Raw genomic sequence first — 19,384 nt, forward strand, 5'->3', positions numbered from 1 at the left:
AAGGTTTCTTAACCGTTGTGATAGTACCTTTGTTTAGTTTAGTTTAGAGGTACACAGCCCTTCGACCCACCGAGTCCGCACAGACCAGTGATCCAAACACACTAACATTATCCAACACACACTAGAGACAATTCACAATTATACCAAAGCCAATTAACCTATAAACCTGATTAAGAAGGAACTGCACCAGAATGGATTATCTTCGGAATATCGGAAGGTAACCCTGAATTAAACTTGTTTCAGAAGAATTTATTTAATTACGGGCTAATAATGGGAAAAAAGCTTATACTTAAATTCTGGAAAAATGTGCCCACACCAACAATAAAAATGTGGATATCAAATATGTTTGAAACATTACATCTGGAAGAGATGAGATTCCTCTTAGCAGGTAAAGCAGACCAATTCCAAAAGACGTGGTCTATGTTTCTGGACCTATTACAAGTATGAGGTGCAATAGTAATTTAAAAAAACAAATATATAAATAAGTGGTATCAGGACCTGGTAACGGGAGGTAAATCAACAAAAACAGACTTGGTTGGTAGTCCCCTTTCTGCGGAGTTTAATGTTATAATAGAGCGATTGTTTCTATTTTCTCTTTCTTTCTTTTCTAGGGTCTATTTTCTCACTTTACTTCCTTCTCTAACTTCTTTTCTAAGGGGCTTTCTTTTCCCAACACTCTTGCACTGCACGACTCTCTTGCACTTTCTTTACTTTCCTTACTTCTACCTTTTTCTTAAAGCTCAAAAAAAATGAAGCGGTACAAAAAATGTATTAAGATATATGTGTTGTGTAGGATTGTAATTTACCGTACTTCTAATAAAAAAAAACAGGTGAGGCAGCATCTATGGAGTGAAGGAATGGGTGATGTTTTGGGTCAAAACCCTTCTTCAGAAGGGTCTCTGAAGAAGGGTTTTAACATGAAAAGTTGCCTATTTCCTTCGCTCCATAGATGCTGCCTCACCCGCTGGATTTCTCCAGCATTTTTGTCAACCTATAAACCTGTACGTCTTTGGAGTTTTTTAGTAAATTTAGAGATACAGCGCGGAAACAGGCCCAATCGGCCTACCGGGTCCGCGCCAACTAGCGATCCCCGCGCATTAATACAAACCTACACCAACTAGGGATATTTTTTACATTTACCAAGCCAATTAACCTACATACCTGTACGTCTTTGGGAGAAAATCGGAGATCCCAGAGAAAACCCACGCAGGTCACGGGGCGAACGTACAAACTCCGTACAGACAAGCACCCGTGGTCGGGATCGAACCTGGGTCTCTGATGTTATATGTGTTATAAGGCTGCTACTCTACCTCTGCGCCACTGTGCCACCCCCCCCCCCCCCCCATATCACCTGTGACCATAATAAACACACACCTGAACCAGGTGGGATTTTTGCTGGTACTAACCCTCTAAAATAGGATCGTTGCTCCTCAATTTCTCCGTGTTCATCTCCACCACTTTTTCCAGCACATTGATCTGTTGGGAGATCTTATCCAGGAGATTATCTCGAAGGACTGGATATTCTTCAAATGCCAGAAGTTGCTGTTAAGCGAAACAAAAAAATATTGTTAGAATGACTTTCTTCATTTTTAATGCCTTTGCAATAATGAGAGTTATTAAAGAATGAATGAATAATGAATACGTTTATTGGCCAAGTATTCACATACAAGGAATTTGCCTTGGTGCACCGCCCGCAAGTGACAACATGACATACAGTGACAGTTAGGAATGACACAAACATTAAACATTAACAATAAAACATTATCGATTAAACATGTGAATTAAATAAAATACCAGAGCAAAATGAGGCTACAGATTTTTGGTTATTGAGTAGAGCTACTGCTCATGGAAAAAAAGCTGTTTTTATGTCTGGCTGTGGCGGCTTTGACAGTCCGGAGTCGCCTTCCAGAGGGAAGTGATTCAAAGAGTTCCTGCACAAATAGGAAACCTTTAGGCTACAGGCGATGACACATGTTACATTGCACATTTCCACTGATTCCAGAGTAATAGAGTCATAAAGATATTGTCACAGAGTGATACAGCGTGGAAACAGCCCCTTTGGCCCCACCAGCTTGCGTTTGGCCCATATCCCTCTAAACTTGTCCTATCCATGTACCTGTCCAACTATTTCTTAAAGGTGGTGATGGTACCTAATCTAATAATTGTAATAAATATTCGAAGAAATCAATTTTGTTCTTGCAGTGTTTCAAGGCCTGTTTCAATGCTATATCTCTCAAGTATAAAGTGTAGGATACAACTAGTGCACTGGTGATCATGGGTCGGTGCGGACACGGTGTGACGAAGGACCTGTTTCCATTCTTTATCTCTTAAGTCACAAGTGTGGAATAAACTAGTGGATGGGTGATCACTGGTCAGCATGGACTCGGTGGGCTGAATGGCCTTTTTCCACGCTATATCTCTGAACTAAACTAATCTAAATGAGTGACTGCACGATAGATCTGGCCACCGCTCTTTACAAACTGGAAATAATGAAAAACTCAATCAAAATGTCAACTAATAACTCTTCAGTTCAGGATAGACACGAAATGCTGGAGTAACTCAGCGGGACAGGCAGCATCTCTGGAGAGAAGGAATAGGTCACATTTCGGGTCGAGACCTTTCTTCAGATTGATGTCAGCTAAGTGGGCGTTTCAGGGATAGATTGTAGTCGGAGACAGTAAGATTGGTGGAAGAACTAGGAAGGGGGAGGGGGCGGAGAGAGAGGAAAAGCAAGGGTTACCTGGACTTAGAGAAATCAATGTTCATACCGCTGGGGTGCAAGCTACCCAAGTGAAATATGAGGTGCTGTTCCTCCAATTTGCGCTGGGCCTCACTCTGACAATGGAGGAGGCTCAGTACAGAAAGGTCAGTGTGGGAATGGGAGGGGGGAGTTGAAGTGCTGAGCCACCGGGAGATCAGGTAGGTTAAGGCAGACTGAGTGGAGGTGTTCAGCGAAACGATCGCCGAGCCTGAGCTTGGTCTCGCCGGTATACAGGAGTCGACACCTGGAACAGCGGATGCAGCAGATGAGGTTGGAGGAGGTGCAGGTGAACCTCTGCCTCACCTGGAAAGATTGTTTGGGTCCTTGGATTGAGTCGAGGGGGGAGGTAAAGAAAGGGACAGGTGTTGCATCTCCTGCGGTTGCATGGGAAAGTACCTGGGGAGGGATGGTTTGGGTGGGGAGGGATGGTTTGGGTGGGAAGGGATGAGTTGACCAGGGAGTTGCGGAGGGAACGGTCTCTGCGGAAAGCAGAAAGGGGTGGAGATGGGAAAATGTGGCCAGTAGTGGGGTCCCGTTGGAGGTGGCAAAAATGTGGGAGGATTATACACTGTATGCGACAGTGGATGGGGTGGGAGGTGAGGACAAGGGGGACTCTGTCCTTGTTACGAATGGGGGGAGGGGGAGCAAGAGCAGAGCTGCGGGATATCGAGGAGACCCCCGTGAGAGCCTCATCTAGACGCTTTAAGTCGAGACCCTTCTTCAGACCTATGTCAGAGGAGTGGGCGGTACAGAGATGAAATGTAACAGTGAAATAGTGGTTGATTTACCTGAAGCAGGTGCTCGGACAGCTGCAAGTGCTTAATGATGGCCAGGTCCTGGGATTCATTGCCCGTGGTCAGTGGTAGTGGACTTCCAGCAACACTAGAGCCAACTCCTGTGTCTTCTGTCCATGCCTCACTCACATGACCTCTGGCATCCTGATGTGCTGAACTGATTTCATGTAAGGCAAAGATTTAATCATATAAATCATTATAAATTATGACTATTATTATTGCTATTATATAACCCAGACAAGAAGAGTCCAGTTTATAGACATATTATATATATATAATATATTAAAAAAATATTCATTCATTCATTCATTCACATGTGTGTATGTGTGTGTATATATACACACATCCCATATACATACACACACACACACACACACACACACACACACACACACACACACACACACACACACACACACACACACACACACACACACACACACACACACAATGACACAATGAATGATGCATGAATGAATGAATGAATAAGTTTATTGGCCAAGTATTCACATACAAGGAATTTGCCTTGGTGCTCCCTCCACAAGTGACAACGTGACTTACAGTGACAGTTCAGAATGATACATAAAACATTAAACATTAATAATAAAACATTGTTGATGAAACATGTGAATTAAATAAAATACCAAGCAAAAGGAGGCTACAGATTTTCCATTATTGTGGGTGTATAATGTATATATAGTGTTTATCCTGTATATATGTGGGCGCATCACGTATATATATAGTTCAGTATATACAGTATATATGTGTGTGTACATATTATTATTGCACATATATTGTAGCGGCACCCAGTGGTTAAGCTATGTTATGCAGAACCCTCGTCAGAAGTCGGGACTGTCATGTGACAGGGTTTTTTGCGGGGTTTTGAGTTAGGAGGTGTGTTCAGTTAGCTAGTGCTCTTTGCAACGACAAGAACTTAAAACCGTTTCTCTCGACCAAGTACACGTGTATTTCAAATGTCGTGTTGTTAATAAAACTATTTGCTCTCCCCGCTTGGCCTCTCTACAATATAGTAGGTCCCTCTTGTTCATGACTGACCATGGGTGATGCATCCTGGTCGGATGCAAGCCTAGGCGATGTCATATGGAGGACAGGCTGTTGCCCATGCAGCACGTCCCCCCTCTCCACGTCACTGATCGATCCAAAGGAACAGCAGGGCCGTTACAGTTTGGCACCAGCGCCGTCGCAGGAGCTGCCAGAGCGAGGTTGTAGACAACGACGAACTGCCTTAGGGGCTCCGACTCCGGGTTTTCTTGAGGTTTACTCCAGGAGCCTTTTCCATGACTGGATATGGCCACAAGGCAGTGGAGGTTTTAAATCAGAGTTTTCCCTCTCCTAGATGGACTGCCTTCCCAGGCTGACGAGTCCCATCTGCCCGAGACTCGTGGGGGCGGGAGCGTCTACCTTCCCGTGCAGGTCTATAACACCTGCTCACTGCCCATATATATTGTTGTATATATATGTATATACATGTAGACACATACATACACACACACATATACATATATAATACTACTCCAGGTGCACAACCTTTTATCCGGAGTTCCAGAAACCGAAAAACTCCGAAAACCGGCCATTTTTTCCAGGATGTCGTCTGCACACCAAAGCTCGCGTTTGGCGCCAAACCTGACCCGAAACGACCCACGGTCAACCCAGGTCTGTACTACTGTAGCGGCTGCCTCCTCCCCGGAGACCAGGGAGACACTTAAACATCTGTAAATCATTGCTTAAATGTTAGTCAGTTAGTTTGGAGGGCTTTTATGTGAAGGGGTAAACTTTAATTCTTAGTCCCCTACCTGGTCGGAGAGGCGGGGAGCGGTCAATGCCTTACCGGGTCGCCGTGCAGTAAGCTCCGCAGCGCTGGTGCTGCGGGCAACCGGCCGCGGGCGGCGCCGGTTGTAGCTCCAACCTCGGCAACTCTACCCCTGGCTGCGAGGCGCTCCAAATCCACCGCCGCCCGCGGCCGGACGCCCGCAGCCCCAGCTCCACGAATGTTGGGAGTCGGCGGCGTCGCAGCGCTGGGATACCAGCGGGAAGCGGGCAATGCCTTACCGGGTCGCCGTGCGGTAAGCTCCGGAGCACTGTGGCTGCCGACTCCCAACATTCGCGGAGCTGGGGCTGCGGGCGTCCGGCCGCGGGCGGCGCTGGATTTGGAGCGCCGCGCAGCCAGGGGCAGAGTTGCCGGGGTCGGAGCTCCAACCGGCGCCGCCCTCGCGTCCGAACGGAGCACCAGCTCCGCGATGTTGGGAGTCGCCGACCAGGTAGGGGACTAAGAATTAAAGTTCCCCCTTTAGTCCCCCCCCCCCCCCCCCCCCCCCCACCCACCACCACCACCACATAAATCCCTCGAACTAACTGACTAACATTTATGCAATGATTTACAATGATTCCCCGGTCTCCGGGGAGGAGGCAGCTGCTCCAGACTTTTCAAGCCGCCCGCGCTACCTACCTAATCTACGCTAAAAATCTTCCATTCTGAAATCCGAAAATGTCCGAAATCCGACAAGTGTCTGGTCCCAAGGCTTTCGGATAAAAGGTTGTGCACCTGTATGTATTTATATATATATATATATATAACACACAATATAACACACAATAATAGCGTAGACACAAAATGCTGGAGTAACTCAGCGGGACAGACAGCATCTCTGGAGAGAAGGAATGGGTGACGTTTTGGGTCAAGACCCTTCTTCAGACTAATATATTATATATTTGTATATATATGCATATAAGTACACACACACTCACACACACACACACACACACACACACACACACACACACACACACACACACACACACACACACACACACACACACACACACACACACACACACACACACACACACACACACACACACACACACACACACACACACACATATAAATATAAGGTAGACACAAAATGCTGGAGTATCTAAGTGAGAATGGCAGCATCTCTGCAGAGAAGGAGTGGGTGACATTTCGGTTCGAGTCTAAAGAAGGGTCTCGACCCGAAACATCACCCATTCCTTCGCTCCAGAGATGCTGCCTGTCCCGCTGAGTTACTCCAGCATTTTGTGTCTCCCTTTGATTTAAACCAGCATCTGCAGTTCCTTCCTACACATTTGGAGAAATCTCTGTGACCATCGGTGGAATTGGCTGCAGTTCCTAATTTGGCCTTGAGAGGGAGCCCTTGTCTCAGATGGACCACTGCTTTTTTTTGTTCACCCATTATAACATTAGTTGTGGATAAATATGGCTTTGGGACTGAGAGATGCAAGAGTCAAAACAAAACGGCCCTTTATTGGCAGGAAATATGGATGATAGGGAGGTTTCATGGCAATCGGGTCACGACCCATGACCCGTACTGTTGCTACGCTACTCCAAGTGGAGTACACGCGATGAACTGCAGGTAGGCACTGACCATTGTTTCCAGCGTAGCGGGCCCGTTAAAACCCGCCAAAATGGTCAATTTTTGCGCTGTAAATAATAATGGAAATCGGGACAAGCGTGAGAGACATTTAGCCTACTTCAGAATTCCAAAAGTGAGGAGAAATGACGGTAGATACAAGCGAGAGCTGAAGGGACAACAACAGCCAGAGTGCTTGGTGAACATTGGCCGTTTGCTCACTGCATTTCATCAACTAAGGCATTATTTGTGTTTTTTCTTGATTCCTTTGGCATCTAAAAAGTTTCAGAAGTGATAAATCTGGCTGTAAAATTTTTAAATCACCCATGGTTCTCAAGTGGGATTTTACATACATAAAGAAAAACGCCACTGAAGCAAAATATACAGCCAGATTTATCACTTCTGAGACTTTTTAGATACCAAAGGAATGAAGAAAAACCACAAATAATGCCTTACTGTTGATGAAATGCAGAGCAAACATGATAATTCCCAATATTTTAAATTCCAATATCTGCACGGCCAATGTTCGCCAAGCACTTTAGCTGCTGTTGTCCCTTCAGCTCTCGCTTCTCTTTACCTTCATTTCGCTTCACTTTTCGAATTCTGAAGTCGGGTACATGTCTCTCACACTTACCCCGACTCCACAATTTTTTACAGCGCAAAAATTCAACATTTTGGCGGTTTTTAACAGGTAGGAAAGTACGCGTTTCTTGCATTAATAACATATACCGGAAGCTGCGATGTCCTCCAGATGGATTGCGCGGCTCCGTGCGTCAAGTCCTATGACCCAGTGACCTTAAGTGCAACCCCCCTATAAGCTGGTGAGCCTCGCAAACAGTGAGAGGATCCCAGAGGTAATGAAAGCTTAAAGGGTCTGTCCCACTTAGGCGATTTTTTGGGGCGACTACAGACGACGGCCCCAAAATTTTTAACACGTTGAAAAATTTTGAACAATAGTGGCGACAATTTTTGCTATCGTAGGTTGTCGTAGATGATGTCATAGGTTGTCGCCGGGTGTCGTAGGTAAATTCCATTAAACTAGTCCCTGGCAGTCGCCTAAAGAGTCGCCTATGTGGGACAGGCCCATTAGACTTTAGAGAAACAGCAAGGAAACTGGCCCTTCTGCCCACCGAGTCCATGCCAACCAGTGATCTCCACGTACACTAGCACTATCCTACACACTTGGGACAATTTTACCGAAGCCAATTAACCTACAAACATGTACGTCTTTGGAATGTGGAAGGAAACTGGAGCACCCAAAAGATTTCAACTCATTTTACAGGAGTATTAATTATTTAGTTTGTTTAGATTAATTCAGTTTAGACCAGGGACCCACTAAGGACAATTTTACGTTCATATCAAGCCAATTAACCTACAAACCTGTATGTCTTTGGAGTGTGGGAGGAAACCAAAGATCTCGGAGAAAACCTACGCGATCACGGGGAGAACGTACAAACTCCGTACAGATGGCATCCGTAGTCAGGATTGAACCCGGGTCTCTGGCGCTGTAAGACAGCAACTGTACCGCTGTGCCACCGTGCCAGTCTTCCAAAGTCTCTAAAGTATCTCTAAAGTCTAAAGTAGATTCTAAAGTCTATTTGTGGTCTTCGTTACCGCCACTATCCCTTCTTTCAAGTCAAGTCAAGTCAAGAGAGTATATTGTCATGTGTCCCAGATAGGACTTTGAAATTCTCGAAGATTTCGTGTTGTTCTGCTGGCAAAATGCCGCCACAGGTAGGCGCCATCTTGTTCTTTCTGACACGTATCTGTTAATTAGCTCAATGATTCTGGCTAAAAATTCCAGACATTCTTTGGAGACTTTAGAAGGCGGTCAAGGTGGCGCAGCGGTAGAGTTGCTGACTTACAGCGAATGCAGTGCCAGGTTCGATCCCGAATCCGGGTGCTGTCTGTGCGGAGTTTGTACGTCCTCCCCGCGACCTGCGTGGGTTTTCACCGAGATCTTTGGTTTCCTCCCACACTCCAGAGACGTGCAGGTTTGTAGGTTAATTGGCTTAGTATAAATGTAAAATTGTCCCTTGTGGGTGTAGGATAGTGTTAGTGTGCGGGGATCGCCGGTCGGCACGGACCCGGTGGGCCGAAGGGCCTGTTTCCACGCTGTATCTCTGAACTAAACAAAACTAAACCAACAAACTAATCCGTCTGCTTCCAGATAAGAAATTAAATACTATAATTGCAATTAAATTTGCTTTTTGCAACGTATTCAACAAAAGAGGAAATTGCCTGAAGTGGAATTGAACTTAGGAAACAGATAAAAACCAAGAACAGTATTGTGTTATATATAATGTGTCAACAAACCAGTATCACTTTGGTTTAGTTTAATTTAGTTTAGTTTATTATTGTCACGTACCAAGCTACAGTGAAAAGCTTTTGTTTGTCTGCTTACCAGTCAAATAAAAGACTATTTATTCTTACAATCATGCCATTCGCAGAGCACAGATAAAGGATAAAGGCACAACATATAATGCCAGATAAAATCCAATCGTCCGATTAATGACAATTCAAAGGTCTTCAAATAGGTAGATGAGGACCGCACTCTTGCTGATCGGGGGACAGTTCACTTGCCTGACAACAGCTGGGAAGAAACTGTCCCTGAATCTGGAGGTGTGCATTTTCACACTTCTGTGCCCCTTTGCCTGATGGGAGAGGGGAGAAGGGGGTGCGACTGGTCCTTGATGATGCTGCTGGCCTTGCTGAGGCAGCGTGAGGTGTAAATTGAGTCGATGGAAGGGAGGTTGGTTTGTGTGATGGTCTGGGCTTCGTCCACAACTCTCATCAGCTACCGAGAGGTCCTGACCTCCAATCACCTCTTTGGACAACTTTGAATGATCTTTACCGGACTTTATGTTGCACTAAACGTGATTCCCTTTATCCTGTATCTGTACACTGTGGACGGCTTGATTGTAATCACGTATAGTCAATACACGTGACAATTATAAAGTAAATGAAAACTTGTACCACTGTAACATCACAGTCCAAACTTTATGTGTAGGGTGGAACTGCAGATGCTAGTTTACACCGAAGATAGATACAAAATGCTGGAGTAACTCTGCGGGACAGGCAGCAAGCATCTTGTAACTGGTTATAGACACATAGTCAGAGAGGCAGCCTCTCTGGAGTGAAGGAATAGGAGACGTTTTGGGTCGAGACCGTTCTTCAGACTGAGAGTCAGGGGAGAGGGAAACTAGAGGTACGGAACAAATCAGAGCCGGCACCGATGACCAAGGAAAGGTGGAGCCCACAATGGTCCATTGCTGGCTGGGGAAGAGATGGTAACCAAGGGATAGGAACAGTGAGACTAGCAGGATGGGGGAGGGACAGAGAGAGAGGGAAAGCAAAGGTGACTTGAACTTGGAGAAAGTAGAGGTGTCCGATTGAGGAGAGATGGCTAAACTTCCATGGGGTCAGATCCAGGAGGACAACCTGAATGATACAAGTGGGAAGGGGGAACGAGAGTAAAACCATTAACTTATGGTAAAAGGGAAATTCCATCCATATGCAGCAGCCTGGGGATGGGCTGGACGGGGCGCCGCTACAAGAGGCCGAGCGCGTGGACTGGACGCGGCCTACAGCGGTAGCGCAGCGGTGGAGGACACCACGGCTACGCTTGGCCAGGCCGGGACCGTGAACTTGATGAAATGGCGCCTAACATGTTATGCAAAATGAATTTCACAGTGTAACGTCTAATTCCAGGAAAAATGTTCCCATATTGGGGGAGTCCAGAACCAGGGGTCACACAGATTTAAGAATATGGGTAGGCCATTTAGGACTGAGATGATGATAAACTTTTTCACCCAGAGAGTTGTGAATCTATGGAATTCTCTTCCACAGAAGGCAAGTGGAGGGCAATTCACTGGATGTTTTCAATCAAGAGTTAGATAATAGTTAGGGCTAACGGAATTAAGGGATATGGGGGGAAAGCAGGAACGGGGTACTGATTTTGGATTATCAGCCATGATCATATTGAATGTCTCGAAAGGCTGAATGGCATACTCCTATTTTCTGTGTTTTTATGTTTCTAATTGCATCCTTTTGCAATGTTGCCTATAGTCCCCTAAATAATAGCCTGTGGGGCAGGCCCTTTAACCTACAACATATATGTCCAGTAAAGTGTCCTTTAAATGGTGTTATAGTACCTGTCTCAGTTTAGTTTAATTTAGAGGCTACGATATTTTGTCACCTAAAGGTCCAGTATCTGAATCCCAGTTTTAATTCTGGCTTTAAACTTGCCTTGGCCTCAATTTAGACTTTAATTTGGAGATACAGTGCGAAAAACAGACCCTTTGCCCCAATTCCACACCGATCCACGATCCCCGCACACTGTCTGTTTTACCAGAGGTTGAGTAGGCTGGGACTCCATTCCTTGGACCACAGGAGGATGAGGGGTGACCTTACAGAGGTGTATAAAATAAAGAGAGGAATAGATCGGGTAGACGCATAGAGTCTCTTGCCCAGAGTGTGGGAATTTAGGACCAGAGGACATAGGTTCAAGGTGAAGGGGAAAAGATTTAATAGGAATCTGAGGGGCAACTTTTTCACGCAAAGGGTGGTGTGTGTATGGAATGAGCTGCCGGAGGAGGTAGTTGAGGCAGGGACTACACCAATGTTTAACAAAGACACATTGATAGGACGGGTTTGGAGGGATATGGACCAAGTGCAGGTAGGTGGGTCTAGTGTAGCTGGGATATGTTGGCCGGTGTGGGCAAGTTGGGCCGAAGGGCCTGTTTCCACACTGTATTACTCTATGACTATATTGTTGTTGTACTTACATAGTGGCCTTCCTGGCCTCCAGGTCCGAGCATTCGGAGCCTCTGTCAATTTCCCCGTCGTCCTCCAGGTCTGAAATGTTGAGGAAATCGAAGCTCTCCAGCACGCTCTCTACGGTCAGACTTCTGCTCACACTCGCTTTGCGCTGAAAGCAGAATACATCAGAGCAGATCATGGAACCAAACTCCGAGTCTGCCGGCTACAAAAGAAAACAAGTTATCACCATGTTAGAGGCAATAGAGTCATACAGCGTGGAAACACAGGCCCTCCATCCCAATTTGCTCCACACACACTGGCCAACATGTCCCAGCTACACTTGTCCCACCTGTCCACATTTGATCCATATCCCTCCAAACCTGTCCTAACCTAACACCTAAGGTAGACAAAAATGCTGGAGAAACTCAGCAGGCGAGGCAGCATCTATGGAGCGAAGGAATAGGTGACGTTTCGGGTCGTGACTGAAGAAGGGTCTTGGAGCGAAACATCGCCTATTCCTTCAAGTCAAGTAAAGTCAGGTCACGTTTATTTGTCACATACGCATACGAGATGTGCAGTGAAATGAAAAGAGGCAATGCCTGCGGATTGTGCAAAAAACTATAGAACAGAATAGAACAGAGTCAGTAATTACATATTGGTGAGAAAAACCCCCAGCAATTTTAAAAAGACCCAACACAACAGTAAATTGGTACAGTAAGTTGGTCCCTAGTGAGATAAGAGTTTACAGTCCTAATGGCCTCTGGGAAGAAACTCCGTCTCATCCTCTCTGTTTTCACAGCATGACAGCGGAGGCGTTTGCCTGACCTTAGCAGCTGGAACAGTCCGTTGCTGGGGTGGAAGGGGTCTCCCATAATGTAATTCCCTCCATAGATGCTGCCTCACCCGCTGAGTTTCTCCAGCATTTTTGTCTACCTTCGATTTTTCCAGCATCTGCAGTTCTTACTTAAATTAACCTAACACCTGTTAGGTTTAGCTCTTAGGGCTAACAAAATCAGGGGAAATGGGGAGAAAGCAGGAATGGGGTACTGATTTTGGATGGTCACCCATGATCTTATTGAATGGCGGTGCTGGCTTGAAGGGCAAAATGGCCTATTCCTTCACCTATTGTCTATGTTTCTATACATGTCCCATGTTTCTTAAATGTTGGGATAGTCCCAGCCTCGACTCCCTCCTCCGGCAACTCGTTCCATACACCCACAAACCTATGTGTGTAAAGGTTACCACTCTGGTTCCCATTAAATCTTTTCCTCCTTCACCATAAACCTCTGGTCCTCGGTTCACCTACTCTGGGCAAGAGCCTGTGTCTGCCAGATTGTTGTTTTTAACGGAAAGTATACGTCGCAGAAACCAAACCAAAAATCAATTTAAAGAAACAAGGCTGGAACTGCTGCAATTCGACCCTTGAAAAGCACTCAAGGGTTGTTTGGTTCATCACAGAATGGGATATAACTAGTGGTGGACACAGGCTGTTCTTTGGAAGACCAGATAGAAGTATATTAAAACAGCACCTCTATTTTGTTTGAGGCAGCTTACAACTCAGCAACATGAATATTGGTTTCTCTAATATCAAGTAACCCTAGCTTGGATAGAGTGGATGTGGAGAGGATGCTTTCACCAGTGGGAGAGTCTAGGACCAGAGGTCAAAGCCTCAGAATTAAAGGACGTTCCTTTAAGAAGGAGATGAGGAGGAATTTCTTTCGTCAGAGGCTGGTGAATATGTCTAATTCTTTGCCGCAGAAGGCTGTGGAGGCCGTTAATGAATATTTTTAAGGGAGCGATAGATAGATTCTTGATTGGTGCAGGTGTCAGGGAATATGGGGAGAAGGCAGGAGAATGGGGTTAGGAGGGAGAGATAGATCAACCAATGTTAAATGACTGAGTAGACATGATGGGCCGAATGGTCTAATTCTGCTCCTATCACTTATGACCTTATGACCTACAGATCCTTCCTAAAATAAATTAAACCATTACTTGTCATAACCTTTATCCATCCATTCCCTGCATATCCATGTGCTTAACTAAAATAAATATATAACTTAGAATAATTCCATGTTGAGGATACACATTATTGAACAGAAGCATTTGAAAGCACTAAAAGTTATTCCCTTATAGCATAACTGTACCATAACTGGTTAAGTGACAATAAATGCGAACTTGAACTTGAACTTGAAATCTAGAAACGTGGAAAAATAGGTGCGGAAGTAGGCCATTCGGCTCCGCCATTCATCATGATCACGGCTGATCATCCACAATCAGTACCCCGTTTCCTGCTTTCTCACCATATCCCTTGAGTCCCTTAGTCCTAAGAGCTAAATCTAACCCTCTCTTGAAAGCATCCAGTGAATTGGCCTCCACTGCCTTCTGTGGCAGAGAATTCCACAGATTCACAACTCTCTGGGTGGAAAAGATTTTCCTCATTTCAGTCCTATTCTTAAATCCCACTTATTCTTAAAATGTGACCCCTGGTTCTGGACTACCCCAACATGGGGAACATTTTTCCTGCATCTAGCCTGTCCAATCCCTCAAGAATTTTATATGTTCTATAAGATATCCTCTCATCCTTCTAAATTCCAGTGAATATAAGCCCAGTCGATCCATCAGATTCACAACTCTCCTGGTGAAAATTGCTTTTCCTCATCTCCGTAGGGTTGCCGACTTTCTCACTTCCAAATAAGGGACAAAAGGTCAAAATACGGGACAAATTCCCAACGACAATTCGTTGACTGACTCGGCCGTGTCTGGGTGAATGATGAGTTGGCCCGGGTCCTGGACTGCACACAAAGCCCAGCCAGCAGGCCAGCTGAGGAGTTTTGGCCCGGGCGCGACGTTACGCCCAAAGTCCGGCACCCCGTCCAAGTCATGAACTGATGATCGGCCACGAGAAGGAGGGGTGGTGGTGGTGTCGGCGGTAAGCGAAGGTCCGAAGGTCGGACAGCTGGCCGGGCTGCCGACCGACGGGGCCACGGGCGAGGAGCTGCTGCTGCTGCTGCTGCTGCTGCTGCACTCCATGGGCTGCACTAGGTCGGGACGGGTGAGGCGGGGCCGGACGCAGAGCTCCAACCCGACAGTCCCCTCAACTCGAGTAGTAGCGGTCAAATACGGGACAAAGGGCGGTTTTGTACGGGACAAACCAATTTAGCCCAAAAAACGGGATGTCCCGGCTAATGCGGGACAGTTGGCAACCCGAGTCTCAGACCTAAATGGCTTACCCCTTATTCTTAAACTGTGACCCCTGGTTCTGGATCATATATCTATATACATTGTAAATGGATCGATTGTAATCATGTATTGTCTTTTCCGCTGACTGGTTAGCACACAACAAAAAGCTTTTCACTGTATCTCGGTACGTTTGATAATAAACTGAACTCAAACTGACCTTCAGCAAGTCCTCGAGTTGCATGACTTCCTGATCCAAGTCGTGAAGTTCCTTGTAGTGCTCCTTGTGCGGTTCCAGCGATAGAAGAAGACTTTGTAGAGCTTCCTCCAGACTCATCGTCGTGGCGGGCCGAGTTCCCGCGTAATCGCCGTGGACGAAGCGCCCGGAGTCTTGGCCGTCGGACGATGCCAGCCCGCCTTCCGTTGACTTCAACCTCTTCACCAGCTGCTTGGTCAGATTCCCCTCGTCAGGGCCCAGCTCCACGGGCCTCAGGTCGGACACTTCCTCTGGGTCCTGAAGGATCCCCACTGGGACGTTGGTCTCCAGCAACATGTCCACTTCCAGGCCGACCGGCGGGTGGCCGCACGTCGACGACTCTCCAGTGTCCGTGCACTCCTCCTGAACCGTGTCCAATACCAGCGCCGCTGGATCGCCCATTCCCTCGGCCGTCTTCGCGGCGACCGTTTGAGTTTGCGGAGGCTGAGATACCTCCTCCTCCTCCTCTTCCTCCTCCTCTCGAAACTCGGGTGGAGTCAACGTGATTTCAGGGCGGGAGTAGACGCAATCGCTGGATGCCTTACTGGGCTGTGGGAGACAGCTGCCGTCTACAAGACACCGCTGGCTGAGAGAGGTGGATGATTTGCCAAGCGAGCATCCGTCGTCAAACATATCGTCCTCAAGCTGCGAAGGCTGCAACAGGTAAAGTCTTAGTTAGCAAACCATCAGGTGAATCAGTCTACAAAGAGTGTACCTCTGCATACAAGATGGCCGCCTTGGCGAACTGCTGATCAAAATGGACCATCATTACGCCTGTAATCCATATGCCAGGCAGTCATTTTACCAGGCAGTAAGTATACTCTGGAATTTAGAAGGATTGGAGGGGATCTTATTGAAACATGCAATATTATTAAGGGTTTGGACACGCTAGAGGCAGGAAACATGTTCCCGATGTTGGGGGAGTCCGGAACAAGGGACCAAGAATAAGGTGGTAAGTCATTTAGAACGGAGATGAGGAAAACCTTTTTCACACTGAGAGTTGTGAATCTGTGGAATTCCCGGCCTCAGAAGGCAGTGGAGGCCAATTCTCTGTATGCGTTCAAGAGAGAGCTAGACAGAGTCAAGTGATATGGGGGAAAGGCAGGAACGGGGTACTGAGTGTGGATGATCAGCCATGATCACCATGAATGGCGGTGCAGGCTCGATGGGCTGAATGGCCTACTCCTGCACCTATTGTCTCTTGAGAATGAACCCAGGAAATGATTGGGTTACCGTACGATGAGCTGATTATCCGCTGTAACCCAGTGACCTTTATAAGGCGCTGGTCAGACCCTATTTAGGTTCGTGTCTGACCAACACCAATCAAGAATCTATCCATCTCTGCCTTAAAAATATCCACTGACTACAGCCTACTGTGGCAAAGAATTCCACAGATTCACCACCATCTGACTAAAGACATTTCTCCTCATCTACTTCCTAAAAGAACGTCCTTTAATTCTGATGCTATGACCTCTTGTCCGATACTCTCCCATTAGTGGAAACATCCTCTCCACATCCACCTCTATTGTTTGTGGTTGTTTCATGAGTGTGTTGACATCCATTCATTGTGTTGTGTGACTGATTCTGTGAGTGTGTTTGATTAATGAGGTCCCCCAATCATCTTCTAAACTCCAGGGATAGTGTGTGAGGCAGGCCCAGTGCCATCACAAATGCTCATCATATGTTGAATATCCCACTCATCCTTGTGATGTTTGAGCATTGTGGTGTGAAAGATATGGGGAGCCTTTCCGATGACTTATTGTGATTTGTGAAGGATGGGTTGGCATCGTGATATGTGAAAACTGATTTTGATGTGTTTGTCAAGGTGATCTGAGACTCCCAAGAATGTGATCTTGGGGAGTGATGTGGGTGGATATTGATATGATGATGAGCGTTTTGATGGCACTGGCCTGTGTGTGACTCACTCATGAGGAGTTTTTGGTTTGAGGCTTGAGGGAGACCTCATTGGGAAACTGTGATGAGTAGGGAGGATTGATAATGTTTTGTGATTATGAGTTATACTGTCCCGTGTGTTGGATGTGATGAGTTGGTGTGTTGGTGTGATAGAAGTGGATGTGGATAGAGGATGTTTGTGGACAGTGAGAGAGTCTTTCAGGACCAGAGGGTTGGAGTTGTCAGATTAAAGGACGTACTTTCATAGATGAGAAGAGAAGGGTTCTTTTAGGATAAAATTTCTTCAGTCAGAGGGTGGAGAATCTGTGGAATTCATTGCCACAGACGGCTGTGGAGGCCACGTCAATGGATATTATTAAGGCGTAGACAAATAGATTCTTGATTAGTACGGGTGTCAGGGGTTATGGGGAGAAGGCAGGGGAATGGGTTTAGGAGGGAGAGATAGATCAGCCATGATTGAATGGCAGAGTAGACTTGATGGGCCGAAAGGCCTAATTCTGCTCGTATAACATGAAATTATGATGTTTAAAGATGTGGGGTTTTTTTTACACTTAGTGGCTGCCTGGAATGTGATGCCGGGGGTGGTGGGTGGAGCCATATATGATGGAACTGATCCGCAGGGAATTGGAGGATATTGATCATGTGCAGGCAGATGCGATTAGTTGAACTTGACATTATGTTCGGCACAGCTAATGTGGGCTGAAGGGCCTGTTCCTGTGCTGTACTGTGCCATGTTCTATGTTTCTGTGTCAGGCAAATTGAAAGAATTTAATTGTCCTATCTGGGACACATGACAATAAACTCTCTTGACTTGACTATTTGACTAACGTACAGAATAATGAAAGGCATAGATAGAGTGAATGTGGAGAGGATGTTTCCACTGGTGGGAGAGTCTAGGACCAGAGGTCGTCGTAGCCTCAGAATTGAAGGGCGCTCTTTTAGAAAGGAGGTGAGGAGGAGCTTCTTTACTCAGAAACATAGAAACATAGAAACATAGAAATTAGGTGCAGGAGTAGGCCATTCGGCCCTTCGAGCCTGCACCGCCATTTAATATGATCATGGCTGATCATCCAACTCAGTATCCCGTACCTGCCTTCTCTCCATACCCTCTGATCCCCTTGGCCACAAGGGCCACATCTAACTCCCTCTTAAATATAGCCAATGAACTGGCCTCAACTACCCTCTGTGGCAGAGAGTTCCAGAGATTCACCACTCTCTGTGTGAAAAACAGTTCTCCTCATCTCGGTTTTAAAGGATTTCCTCCTTATCCTTAAGCTGTGACTCCTTGTCCTGGACTTCCCCAACATCGGGAACAATCTTCCTGCATCTAGCCTGTCCAACCCCTTAAGAATTTTGTAAGTTTCTATAAGATCCCCTCTCAATCTCCTAAATTCTAGAGAGTATAAACCAAGTCTATCCAGTCTTTCTTCATAAGACAGTCCTGACATCCCAGGAATCACTCTGGTGAACCTTCTCTGCACTCCCTCTATGGCAATAATGTCCTTCCTCAGATTTGGAGACCAAAACTCACCAAGACCCTGTACAACTGCAGTAGAACCTCCCTGCTCCTATACTCAAATCCTCTTGCTATGAAAGCCAACATACCATTCGCTTTCTTTACTGCCTGCTGCACCTGCATGCCTACCTTCAATGACTGGTGTACCATGACACCCAGGTCTCGCTGCATCTCCCCCTTTCCCAATCGGCCACCATTTAGATAATAGTCTCCTTTCCCGTTTTTGCCACCAAAATGGATAACCTCACATTTATCCACATTAAACTGCATCTGCCAAACATTTGCCCACTCACCCAGCCTATCCAAGTCACCTTGCAGTCTCCTAGCATCCTCCTCACACCTAACACTGCCCCCCAGCTTAGTGTCATCCGCAAACTTGGAGATATTGCCTTCAATTCCCTCATCCAGATCATTAATCAGAGGGCCGTTAATCTGTGGAACTCATTGCCACAGAGGGCTGTGGAGGCCAAGTCAGTGGGTATTTTTACGGCCGAGATCGACAAATTCCTGATTAGAATGGGTGTCAAGGGTTATGGGGAGAAGGCGGGAAAATGGGATTAGGAGGCAGAGATCAGCCATGATTGAATGGCGGAGTAGACTCGATGGGCCGAATGGCCTAATTCTACTCCTATAACTTGTGAACGTGAAATGAGCAGCTGGGAGGCATCGCAAGGTGGGTTGGTGTTTGTTCTTCAAAGGCGGGCAAACGTTTGGGCAATGTACGTGTGCCGTTACCGTGCGTGGGATAAAGGTCGGAAACTGATCCATGAATCTCAGTTGCCAAGGCCAATGAAG

At 46.3% G+C, this 19,384-nt stretch overlaps 1 protein-coding gene across 3 annotated transcripts in view; it reads right to left on the bottom strand.

Annotated features, from left to right (window-relative positions):
- ripor2 (RHO family interacting cell polarization regulator 2) overlaps positions 1 to 19,384 on the bottom strand; it is a 157,207-nt gene that overhangs the window by 17,111 nt on the left and 120,712 nt on the right. For all 3 annotated transcript variants that reach the window (XM_055654291.1, XM_055654272.1, XM_055654281.1), the window contains 4 exons: positions 15,124 to 15,813; positions 11,753 to 11,949; positions 3,550 to 3,712; positions 1,407 to 1,542 (listed from right to left, as the gene is read on the bottom strand). In XM_055654291.1, the coding sequence (XP_055510266.1) occupies positions 1,407 to 1,542; positions 3,550 to 3,712; positions 11,753 to 11,949; positions 15,124 to 15,813 (1,186 nt within the window). The remainder of the gene's footprint in view (positions 1 to 1,406; positions 1,543 to 3,549; positions 3,713 to 11,752; positions 11,950 to 15,123; positions 15,814 to 19,384) is intronic.

The sequence above is a fragment of the Leucoraja erinacea genome, chromosome 2, assembly GCF_028641065.1.
Source record: "Leucoraja erinacea ecotype New England chromosome 2, Leri_hhj_1, whole genome shotgun sequence".
Taxonomy (NCBI): domain Eukaryota; kingdom Metazoa; phylum Chordata; class Chondrichthyes; order Rajiformes; family Rajidae; genus Leucoraja; species Leucoraja erinaceus.